This window comes from Toxorhynchites rutilus, chromosome 3 (genome assembly GCF_029784135.1).
Source record: "Toxorhynchites rutilus septentrionalis strain SRP chromosome 3, ASM2978413v1, whole genome shotgun sequence".
Classification (NCBI taxonomy): Eukaryota; Metazoa; Arthropoda; class Insecta; order Diptera; family Culicidae; genus Toxorhynchites; species Toxorhynchites rutilus.
In genome coordinates, this window is record NC_073746.1 from 89,968,149 (window position 1) to 89,981,493 (window position 13,345).

General features: G+C 38.0%; 1 protein-coding gene across 2 annotated transcripts in view; it reads right to left on the reverse strand.

The window, feature by feature from the left end:
- The window catches only part of LOC129777143 (calcium uptake protein 1 homolog, mitochondrial-like), a 58,585-nt gene that overhangs the window by 30,252 nt on the left and 14,988 nt on the right, over positions 1-13,345 (reverse strand). The window contains exons 4-6 of one of the 2 annotated variants that reach the window (XM_055783223.1): positions 9,870-10,035; positions 9,558-9,595; positions 639-753 (exon numbers count right to left, since the gene is read on the reverse strand). In XM_055783223.1, coding sequence (XP_055639198.1) covers positions 639-753; positions 9,558-9,595; positions 9,870-10,035 — 319 coding nt within the window. The remainder of the gene's footprint in view (positions 1-638; positions 754-9,557; positions 9,596-9,869; positions 10,036-13,345) is intronic. The other variant, XM_055783224.1, reaches the window with a different exon arrangement.

Genomic DNA, 13,345 nt, shown 5'->3' on the forward strand with positions numbered 1-13,345 from the left:
TAATGCACGATATAAATGTGAGTCTAAGTGACTGAGCTAAATTTCGGAAAAACTCCGAGAATTTCTTAAGAACCGTGACGGATATTTATTCTATTATTTCATGAAAATATAAAGAAAAATCTAGAGTTGAGCCAAAATAACTTGTCAATACTTCAATTTAAATCCGAAATACACGCAAATGTTGTTGTTTCATTACTAAATGAACTACACTTTGTGCGTCTTTGAAAATCTTCCACGGTAGTAACAGTAAAATTGAAAAAAATGTCCAAAGAAACCACATACAACGGTAACATAGTTTCCAAAACAGAATCAAAATTATGTTAATATTTACAAAACTGATTCAAGATTTTGTTTCAAAATAGATTTGGTTTTGATTGTTTTTTAGAGATATAAGAATGCGAATATATGAATAATGAATGTTCAAAAAAGTTCACGTCAATCTAATTTTTATGTTGATAAAACAATGTATAGCTCAAAAAGAAAAACTTTAATGGGCCGTCTCACTATTAATATTCCAATGCTATTGTATATTCTTCCCTCCATAGGTTATAGCGCTAAACAGAAATGATTCGGCCAAAAATAGAATACGTTCAAAATTGTTCATACCAGTTTGAAAAAACAAAATCAAAACTACTCACTTGACAGCACCGTCAGCAGGAAGATGTAGTCGGAAAAGGAAATCAGTCCGTACGCTCCGAGTTTGTAGAAAATGCTGTCACTGTTCAGCTGCAAATCGAGTCGTGTCGAGACGCTCTGCGTTGGCAGCCGCCGTCGGAATCGATGGAAATGCAAAGGAAAAACAAATCAACATTAGAATACATCGGTGCTGCTAGTAGCGCTGGCTACAAAGTGTCGATTTTGCATTTTGGTAAGGTTAAAAGGAAAAAAATATACTAAATAAGATTTGCTTTCAATACTAGGTTGCAGGCGGAAATGAAACTAGTACAGAAGGGGCGGGTGGCGGGTAAACTGATAAATCTAATAGACCTAGGGCGTAAACGAGGCACAAAATTCATGTCGAAAACGAAATCCTTTGGTTCGGCGACTTTGTCTTGTCGTAAAGAAGAAGAAAAGTGGATGGAAAAGGTAAAGGACACTAGAGAAATAAATAAACACGAAATCGACTGTTGCTCGTGCAAGATAATTGTTTTTCTTCGAAGCGATCTAAAAGTGGAAAATGAGGTGCGAAAAACGCTGAACGGTTTTTTTGTTCTATCAAAACGTGCTCTAGACATGAATTGCATGCTGACTTAGTACCGGTAGCTTTTTGAGTTGTTGCGATAAACGATTTTTCACTAGCTTGGAAGAAACGAAACAACAATTTGCACTAGAGATATGTTTTAATACATTCATTGCATGACTTCAGCAGGCATGATTCGAAGATAAACAAATGAAAGAAAATGAATAAAAGAATCAAGAATTGAGTAGCCCCAATTAAAAATTTATTGAAAATATGAGACACTATAGTCAACGATTTATCGAACCTTTGATTAGTTGTGCACAGTGACCAACACAAAAATATCCACGCGTTAATTCGAAAATCCGCGTAAGAAAAAAACATGTCACTTAATGATAGATATCAAATGAGACTATTCTCGTACCGCTGAAATATTCTGTAGCGCAAGTTAGTTGCGCTTTCTATCTGTTCCAAATATTCCAATTGGAATTCTATTGTTCACGTCCTCTGTATTGTGTTTTTTTTTTGTCATACCCAATATAAAATTGTTTCAATGCACAACGTAGAACGGAACTAAAAAATGTAGTGTTGTTGCTGTTGGGCCACCCAGGGCTACGTAGACAGAGAAATACATTCACGAATCGCTGCCCGTAAAAACCCCGTCCCGTTGTACCGCTCGGTGAGTTCCCCGTTACCCAACACCTAAAATCCACGTAAGAATCGTGATAAGATCCGGCACTAATTTCTTTCATAAACGCTACGCTTCGTTACAAGCACAATTACCGTAATATGCTCTGATGGAGCATAAGAGAGAAATGTGAGCTGAGGGAGAGATGTGATATTGTTCTGCTCTACCGCGGGATCGCGCAAAAAACCGCGTTAATTGGGAAACCCGCGTATTAAAAACCGCGTTAATTGGAAAATCAGCGTAAAAAAACCGCGTTGATTGTAAAATCCGCGTAAAAAAAACTCGTAAAAAACCGCGCAAAGAACGCGTAAAAAACCTGGGTGTATTCGGTTCTGTCTGTGGACACCTGGTTATCTAAATTAGTGATTGGAGATACCAGAAACCAATCAATTCTGTAACAGTATTATGGTGTTTACGAGCTACTGTAACGCCTAGGTTTTGACACCTCGCGAAAGCCTAATATTAGGCTGTCAAAAAAGTCCTGCGGTATTTTTTTTTTAATTTTCATTTGTTCATAAAATTAGTTACAATCATCTGTTTTAAGTCAAATATGCGCCGTTTTGTTCGATGACTTGTTCCCAACGAGATGCCAACTTCATAATACCCCTGTTATAGAAGCTCCCTTCCTTATTGGCAAAAAACTCGGATAGCCAATTTTCACAGGCCTCTTTTGTGGCTAACTTCTGACTACCTAGCTCGTTCGCCATGGACAAAAACAGGTGGTAGTCACTTGGTGCAAGGTCCGGACTATACGGCGGATGCAAAAGAACCTCCCATCCGAGCTCCCGGAGCTTCTGGCACGTCACCAAAGAAGTGTGTGGCCTGGCGTTGACCTGATGGAAGACAATGCGGCCTCTGTTTATCAAAGATGGCCTCTTCTTCATGAGTGCTACCTTCAAGCGGTCCAGTTGTTGGCAGTACAGGTCCGAATTGAGCGTTTGGCCATAGGGAAGCAGCTCATAATAGATTATTCATTGACAATCCCACCAAACACACAGCAGAACCTTCCTGGCCGTTAATGAGGGCTTGGCCACCGTCTGAGCCGCTTCAGCGGGCTTCGAAGACGACCGTTTGCGCTTCACGTTGTCGTAAGTGACCTACATTTCATCGCCAGTCACCATCCGCTTCAGAAACGGTCAAATATGGTTTTTTGCGTCAAAGTGTGTGGAACCCATACATCGAGCTTCTTTGTGAATCCAAGCTTCTTCAAATGATTAATAACGGTTTGATGACTTATCCCCAGCTCTTGGCCGATGCTACGGCTGCTACTATGCCGGTCTTTCTCGGCTAATTCAGCGATTTTGTCGCAATTTTCGACGACAGGCCTTCCGGAGCGTGGCGCATCTTCGACGACCTCTACACCAGAACGAAAACGTTGAAACCATTGTTGTGCGGTGGAAATGAAAACTGTATCGGGTCATAAACTGCACAAATGTTATTGGCAGCTTGAGATGCATTTTTGCCTTTGTCATAGTAGTACTGTAAAATATGTCGGATTTTTTCTTTATTTTGCTCCATATTTGCGACACTATTACTCACGAACGACTTAACCAAACAATACACTGTCAAGGACTATATTATAGCGCGCAAAAATACCTTTCCAACAAGCTATAGTATGGCTCGATACAATGAATACAACTAGAACTACGCGCTTACAACGACACCTCGCGGAAATACAGCAGGACTTTTTTGACAGCCTAATATATCGATAGAGACATCGTTGTGTGTTGAGAGTGAGCAGCTCAGAGCAACTTCCGTCATGTCTGCTAGGAAATAACGCTGATATCTGATGCTGCGTCTAGTTGGACTGATCTGTCTGTCGTTTACCTCCGCCTTCACAAATCACCTTCGCTTCCAGACGTTCTTCACCTGCACGCTTTCGATCACCATCGACTTAAATGAGTGCCGCTTGACAGGGTTTTCCCTTTTTGGCGCAATAGTAGGATCCGTCATTGTCTTTCTGCTTTCAGTTCACAGACGAACATGAGGCATTTGAATTGCTCCTCTGAAATATTCCCCACTTCAATTGAGACCATATATGATTTTTTTTAGTAAATTTATCAGCGATAGCAAACTTAAACAAAATCCATCTTCACGTTTGTTTCCTCACTATTTTCATGAGTAAGTCTCCTGGGCAGGGCTAGACAATTTCGAAACTAAAAGATGTTTTTTTACTTCATCCTTGCTCTTCAATCAGTTTAAATTTCGATTGTGTATATTCACTACGTATGCTGAAACATCTATTCTTCAATTTGGTTTTCGTTCTGCTGTTGTTTCTTTTGAATTTGAAAGCAGACACTTTCTCTTGAAGATGGAAAGTGCCCTATTCATTATCATTTGAATCGGCTTTATGTCACTTTCAGTTTCACGTGTGCAAGGACGATCACTGCTTTTGCTGCGATTTGAGTCGTCTCGATTTTGTTGTATTGGTCTTGGCCCATAAATCAATATAGGGGATAGAAAAATCGGAAAACTCTGAATTTTTTTTTTTTAATTTAATGATAAGCATTGTTTTGACGTAGGATTACGTCTTTCGGGAACATATTGGGGTGCAAATTGAAAATCGAAAATCCAGCACATCGTGAAAATTGTCCAATTTCAAACGCTTATAGCTCAGTCATTTCACTATATATTGATGAGATTTTTGCGTCAATCAATTTCGGCACTCCATAACAATTATTTACATTGAATAAAATAATATATTTCATGAAACTATCGATAAATTGAGAAATCTCAACCCCTATTCTAACGGAAATACCCACTACTGATTGGTTGAAATTGACGTCACATGCGCCGGCTCATGTACTTACAATTATTGATCAGTTATTTCCTGATGGATTTACGAGATATTTGCACCAATCGATCTGAGCACTCCATAACAAGTCATCACAATGGATAAAATAATATATCATATGAAACTAACTATCAAACAATCTAAAAATCTTCAAACGGAAATACCTCGTTCTGATTGGTCGAATTAACAGATACGGAGAAATCGGCATTTCAAATACATCAAAGTAAAGGGAACTTTTGTTCCCACCGAAGTGTGTTCCCTAATAGAGACGTTAAAACCAAGCTGCCTGAGGGAAATCGGCATTGCAAACCCATGAAATTGGGCGGAGCTTTTGTTCCCACCAACATGTATTCTCTAACAGATATTTCAAATTCAAGGTACCTGGGGGAAATCAGCATATAAATACTCTCGTGGTCCATAGTTCAACAAACAACGCGCACAAATGGATAGTGCTCATGGTAACTAGCGTGGGCATTGCTGATTGCATACATGCTGGCGAATAAGTTGGGAACGATGGACAAATATTTTTTAAATTTTCGTTCCAATAAGAATCTTTCGATGGATTGATCCGCGTTGACGGCATTGAGCTTCGTATTACGAAATGGTGGAGTATGCATGACAATATGGGTTTGCAGAAGAAATGAACACACTTTCAAAATCAAATTATGAATAAAAATTATTTTTCTCAAATCTTATTAGTACTCTATGTAAATGAAAATCACTTTTGCTTGTAAGAAGTGAAAAAATATCATACAAAAAATGTGTCTAAAGATAATTTTATATTATAATGGTAAGCTTTGTTGAGAATATCTGAAAATTCATAGAAAATAGTTTAAATTAGGATCAGAACAACGTACTTTTAGTAGGTAAATAACGCCAAGAAAAAAATGTCATTCAAATTTTAGCAATTTAAAACTGCCTTAGTGCCGACTAATCTGATAGAGAATAGTTGGCTCCATACAAACTAATGTCGTATCCAGATGTTGACACCACTCCGCCGTCAACGCGAAGTAAAGAATGATGTTTCAATGAACTGAATAGAACTTATGTTTGATAGAATATTAATAAAATTTAAACTTTTATGTTGGTTGCTTCGTGCAATTTCATATCAATGACCGATCATACATTGTAAAACTTTTAGCACAAGTGTAATTGTAAAATTGTATATGGTAGCGGTTATGTCAAAATGACTTGAAATATGAAACGATTTTCTTTCTCCCAAGAAAAGTTCATGCGACGAGAAAAATTGGAAAAATGAAGGTGTACCGTGTTCCGTTGGGTTGAATAAACACTCAGAAAGTGAAAATTATAGATGAAATTGCCTTTTCCATTTCAAATATATTTTCTCTATAATAAAGTAACACTTTTTTCTGGTGAGAAAAATTGATAACTTTGTTCGATAATGATAGTTATCATACATAACACAGGAGCCATATCGTTCAGGGCCGCAGAGGGCGGCTTTCATTATATCTCATTCCACTTTGGCATCTTCTATCGTGATAACCGGCATCCAATGACTAATCACCATCCTTCTATCATCATCACTCGGTTGTGAACACTGGTCGAGTGAACAAACATTACCTAACAATCAGACAAAACGGCCCTTTACCGGGCCACCAAATCATTATCGCAGAGTTTAACAATGTAATTCTTCAAACATTTCCAAAACAACATATAGCCTAACGAAATCCCACGTCAACTATGCGGTCGTGTTTCGGACACAACCATCCTGTGACTTTTTCCATTCGATGGTTGAGGTAAAGAAATTGATCTTTGTTTTAAGGTGGAAATGGATTTTCAGGCGGAATAATGTATTCCTATCTATGTAAATAAAAAAGGAAAGCCAAATGTGTTGTTAATCGCAAAATCCGACGAAGGAAAGGTCCCTTTTGAGCAGTCTTCATTTTGTTGTATTTGTTGAATTCTGCCCATAGAACAATGTTATGATGATAAAAAGTATAGAAATTTGTTCTGAAGAATTCATATCAAAACATTAATTTTGGCCGGCACGAAGTTCGCCGGGTCAGTTAGTTCGATATAAGAACCATTCATTTTCATTTGACGATTTGATAATGTCGCTTCGGTGTGAAAAATTAAAGAAATGGACGTGGAACGAAACGAGACTACATAAAGGTGAAGCAAAATTCTCTTTATTGAGCGTGAAGAGAGAGAGTAGCACTATTTCCAGTCTGCACAAGTTTGCAACAAATTGAAAGGCGATAGACTCATTATTGTGTGATGAAGTGTCAATTGAAGTGAATTTGTATAGCCCTGCTCCTGGGTACTTCGTGAGCACCTTATTGTACAACTTCCGAGTGCGTGTTTTGCCCAATCTAATCTGCTACAGCGTTTGATTTGGTTGTTCGCTGGCACGAAAATTGCGATAACATTTTCCCAGGTGAATTCTCTGGACAGTAGTTTAGTTGAAGGTGCAATTTTGTCGACATCAACGACAATTATACATTTTCAAAATAAACTGGTATCAAAACATTTCAGAACGCTAGAGAAGAAACTGCTATTTAATAAAAAAAAGTCACAGTATTTTTGTGAGGCTGCTGTCCGGCATTCTAGCAACATGGCTCGCCCCTTGCCCTTCGTTAGGGGTCGGGTTTTGTTGAACCTTGGGGATTTGTGGAGCCCCCGATTTCTGTTGACTATGCGTCTTCGAATTTCGATTGCCTTGTTTATACAAGGTTCCTTTTTCTATTCGAATTACAGTGGGACCCCGATTATCCCCGTGCGGATGATCCACGGTGCGGAATATTCGCGGTAGCAAGTTCCATAATAAATCTATAGGCCTTTCCGGATTCTGTCAATGAATGATAGTCTCATGTATCTTTGTTTTGGTCATGGCTTTCACATTGTCTGATCCCTTGTGTACACGACCTTGTAGATGGATTGTTCTGTAGTGATCAAACATGGTTTTCATGCTGAATATATTTTTTTTCATGTTTCGAATTCATTTTAAGTCCTTTATTACGTTATCCGCGATTATCGTTATTCGCGATGAGCTAGCCAGACTACTCCACGGATAATCGGGGTTCTACTGTATCTGAAACACATCACAGTGATAGTCGACCAGAGTTCATTATTCAAACAGTTGATTATAAAATCGATAACTTTCGAAACCCAACTCTGCGGCATCTAAGCTGTCGGTCGTGTTGTTGTAGGCTTAGCTTCATAATCCTGGTGGAGGTTGAAAGTTCTAGATATACGGGTTTTAAGAGCTTTCATCTACCATTTGGTAACATTCTACTGGCACAATTTCTGGAATCGCATTTTTCTTCAAATAATTTGCAATCGTTAGGTTTGTAGAAAATGTTCTTGGAACAAGTTCTGGGATTACTTTTAATCCGATCGCATCGACCAAAATTTGTTCAAAATTTGTTGTACAGTTGCGCGACTTCTTATGACCATTCGTGCGATTTCTCTCAGACTTTTCCTATTTTTATAATGCTAAATCACCAAATTTCTAGTTCCAAATGTTCTATTCTCACCCTTTTGATCTTCGTTCAACTACAATTTTGCCTCTTATGTTGATGTTCGGATATCAATGGACTGACAGATGAATAATCATATGCAGCAGCACTGAATCCGTCTCGCAATACATGCAATACATGCAATACATGCTTAGAAATGATAGAATAATATGTATATCGTGAAAAATTATATAGAATTATAGAACGTTTGAGTAAGGATGTTTATGTTTTGTTATTTCTAGCTCACTATCTATACATAGGAGGATATTTGTGTGCTGGTCACTGTACACGATTCTATTTAATATGAAATATTCCAAGTAGCAAAGTAAAACTCAAGAACGAAAATGATTAATCAATCCTGCATGCTGCATGCCTTCAGAGTGCATTTACTTCAAACAGTTGTGACTGTGAACCCAGCACATTACTAAAGCGTTCCTTGTGCAACAATCGGCGAGTGCTTTTGAAGAAATATATACATTATGTTTGTAGCATCGAATTATTTTCAATCGGGATTTGACCCTAATATTTGCCTCGAGCCGAATGCAACAGCGTGGAACAGACAGAATATGAAAACTATAATTTTGGTTTGACACCAATCAACGGTTAATGATAAACGAAATTTGAATGAGTAATTATGATGAAAAAATTCACAATCAGATACGCGGAGAGCAGAATCAGTAGCGGAAAAGAGAGTAAAAATTTATAGAACAGTAGGAACCATGATTTATGGTGTGATTTTTATACCTCTTCAATACTCTGAAAGTACACAAGTGAGTTTTTTTGGTTTAGTATTAGAAGCATAGAATTGGTTTTAGAGTTTCCATTATTTTTTGATACAAATTATGAAAAAAAGAAGGAAAGGTGAAGAAAAAGACAAAATGTTACATTCATGGTCAGATTTAGTTAGCGACATTTTGAAATGATTTTTCTTTTCTTTTTCGTAAGACCTAGTGGCAACAAATTAACTGTTTTCTTCAGAACGAAACAAAAAACCAGGGAACGAAACGGCAATCTCAAACATGTTCAAAAAATAGTAAGTACGTGGGTCGAGTTAATGAAAGGAGGGAAGTAATCGTACCAATTCTCAACCAAAAGTGAATAAAGAGAGAATCCGAAGAAACAGTAAGAAGGTGGACGGACGGAACAGATGCTACAACTATCAGGACAATGCTAATTTCGTAGAATCGTGATCACAAAGTGTGTGGGTGTGTCCTTCAAAACTGAATGGAGGATAGTGATTTTTTTTCTGGTGATAGGAGAGTGGAAGTCAAAATGTGAGAGCAACGCTACCAGAGGATGTCGAGACTCTGGTGAACGAAAAAAAAGTATGAATAAACAGTGTTTCGATCAATTGTGAGTGGAGGTATTGCACTGTTTGTGTTGTATGTTCACAAATCATCGGCCAAAGATTTTACCTACCTTAGCATCGTATCGTTTGTATTGATCCAATCCGAGTCCTGTCGTTGATGTTGGGAAAAGATAAGAATAGGTTGATTAAAGCAATTTTGGTACATTAGGTGATATTTAGTTATTAATTAAGTATAACGCATGCAACATCAACTAACAACACATAGTTGATAAGTTGAGGGTAAAAGTCTAACAAAGTGAGAGCTACTCCTAACAAGAGGTGAACATGCCTGGTGGACGCTAAAAATATTGTAGTAATCATCAAACACACAAAGAGAAACACCAATGAAAAAACAAACAAGGAAGAGTCATAGCCTGAAATACCCTCTGGTTGCTTCATGCCCGGTGTCATGCTTGTGAGAAAGTCAATTGGCGTCATAAATACTTCAACGCTATCGCCCACGTTCTGCGGTGCCTGAATGGTTGCGAAGTAGCGGAAGACCTTGTCCGGGGTAGAGTATTGTCGAATGCGATTTTCGTACTCGATTATCTGTGCGAATGGGTAAAGACAAATGCATTATTATGAGGAACGATCATCAATTGGAATGAAATACACAAGATAATAATAACTGAAGAGAAAATGAATGAAATAGAACGAAGTTAACATGCAAACACATTGAGAATTTTTGAAAACATCTGCGTTTAGTTTTGTCAATCCATGCATTACAAATGGATCTTCCCATGCGGACAATTTTTACCGCGAACGGATTTTGGCGATTTACATACTAAACAAATCGGAAATTCCGTAAGATTTGTTTAATATGCCATACAATAGAATCCCCTGGTTAGTAAATGGTTAAAATTCATGAAAACTTTAAGTGTTTCTATTTTCCCATACATTTGTTTTGTCCATTTGAGTGCTTTCCCGAACAGAGATATCAAAAACGAGCAACTTATCGACGACCAACGGAGGGGAAATCGTAGGATTTAATGTCTTCGTGAACAAAGGAAAAGAAGAAGAATGAAGGGGAATACTTGCCTAGAGTATAAACAGTGAATCTCGCTGAGGCAAACTTTCATTCGGCATCGGACTGTTGAGTAATCCAGTTCACTTTGCTTTCGTTGCGCTTCGATCTAAGATTGGACCCCACCAGTGGTAATCGAACTTGGAAATCGTCGTGTGATTTTTCTGTTCGTTTTTCGCGTTATTCGTATCGTGTGTTCTTCTTTCCGCGTCATAAATTGGACGCTTCGCGTAGTGTGCGATGAGCAAGAAGAAGAGGAACCGAGCCTTCGCAAATGTGACACCGCACCGAACAACAGCGAAGTAGGCGATTTCGGCGCGTCGGTCGAAAATGTAAACGCCCAGGCAGCAACCAAAATTAAGCTCCCCCCGCTGGTGGTGAAGGCGATCGCTCTTGACAAACTCATTAGCGAATTCGCATCGATGGGTGTTACAGCAGAGTACAAGCTGTGTGGCATAATTCAGTCTTTTTCCAAGCAGTTAACATTGTTTATTTTCCGTCTTCATAAGGGCTTCGTTGGTGCCTTTGAGAATGCATCAATGCATTAAACTGACGTTATGGCGAAGCAGACGTTAGGGTTGTGCACCAAAAAATTATTTGGGAATACCAAGCATCTTGAATGTCTTACTGGAATATTATAAGTTATTTGGGTTCGCGTGCCAGTCGCAAAACTGTCGCAAATCTTCAACTAGGATTGCATTTGCGCTAATATTGATCATAATGAAGCATTGCTACTTTTTTCGAGGTTGTTATTCACAAAAAGAGTTTATTTCTCTTGTTAGGCATCAAGAATTTTGTATGTGATTAGGCTTTGCTTGACAGTAGCAAAACTTCCTCCACTAAGGGTGACACCTGCGCTTCTCTCGTGCATGAGAAAGTAATGCAACTCTTTTCGAGGCCAGTAATATTATTAGTAATTTCAAGCCACCAATGTATGGCTCTGTATGCATGCTATGGTGAACGCTTGTTTGGCGCTTGGTTTACGCTTAGTTTGTACGAACGATATCTAGAAGTGCGATTCCTTTGAGGCAATACTAAATAACATGTAGCATGATATTTGATACTTGCAAGTGTTGTCATTGTTGTTGTTCACATGCGGTGCCAAAGATATATTGATGTAGTTATGAGATATGGAATAATGGTGCTGGTGCAACATGTATATAATCGACTGTAGCCGAGTCTATGTCAATTTCGAAAAAGGCCACCGGAATAGCCTTCTAGGTAAATTTTCAATGCATTGACATGAAATAAATTGCGACATAAGATTGTTTTGCGAGGGCAAGAATGAATCATCAATCAATTATCGTCAACTGATTCTACAATGAAAAAATCATTTCAGAGATTATTCTACTAAGCAGCTGTTTCTAAAATTTCACAGCAAGCGACTTATATAAAATAACAGCGTAGTTCTACGTCAACAATGCGGTCGTATCTTGGACACAACCTCCTATAATTTTTTTTATAGCCTTATGGTCATATTGATAGACGCAGACGAATGGACTGCAAAGTTTAAAGGCTCTTAAAAACAAAGAAGAAGAAAAAGACATTTGTTTTCTAAGATTGGGTTTTATATGCAGATTCCTATAAGAGAATATTTAATTGGGGTAAACAACACGCTACAACACGCGACCACTTTATAATCACTAGAACTGATTTCTCTTGATCCATATAATGTTCATCATGTCTTATTATCAGTCGAAAGAGCATTGCAGTTTTGGATATTGAGATAGTTTTCTCACCGTTTGAAATCCCGAACAAATGTTTCGAATGGAATGTTTTCATTGACTAATATAATACAGTTAATCGTATTATATTAGTCAAATCATTTCATTCGATACCCATATGCGGGAGTTGCATGAAAAAAGAAATTAGCCATCTTGGAGCTCGATTTATCACACATAACTGTGCTCTACTAGTCAAGTCCATTCATCTGATACTCGTATGATTTTTCAGGTTTTCATAAGAAATGTAGTCTGCCACTTTGTAACGGTCGCCATTTTGGATTTACATTTTCCATAAATAACTACGTTCTGTGTACTAGTCAACTCCTTTCATTTGATTCCCACATTGATGGGGTTTTGACAAAATATCTAGTCTGTCGTTTTATAACGGCCGCCATCTTAGATTTCATTTTTAATAATAACTGTTTCCTACTAGTCAAATCCTTTCATTAGATACCCATATTGATGGGGTTTTGAAAAAAAAGTACATATTTCGTCATGTTGGCCAATGGTCATTGATTACATATTTTCTCGAAACTCCATCAATATGGGTATCAAATGAATGGACTTGACTAGTAGAATACAGTTATTTATCAAAAAAGCAAATCCAAAATGGCCACCACTAACTCAGTGATGGGGTTTCTACTAAACTAAACTAAACTTAGAGTTACTAGATAGGAAAATTTTTGAACAGGAAGTGGTTTAACAGGTTCCGAAAGGATAGGAGTTGTATGGACTTGCCGCGGTCAGACCGCCCACATGTAATCGCAAATGCTAAGCAGGTCCGCAATGAGGTTAGGAATAATTCAAGGCAATCAACGAGGTCATTGATCAGAAAATAGCGATGTTCAGCTTCCACTGTGACTAGAACTCTGCATTCCCTTGGATACCCATCTCATGGCACTAGTTATCAACTATTTAAGTCGGACACGATGATATTACAGAGAGGTGTTGGATTATCTGAATTTATACTTGAGAGAAACGAGTGTGGAAACTCGCTCTTCAGTCTGGTAACCAGTGCACAATGGTCCCGGATGTGCATTTAAGTGGAAATTAGCATTTAGAGCTCGACAGTTATTCTTTAGACAAAAACGCTCAATATCATGTTATCAAA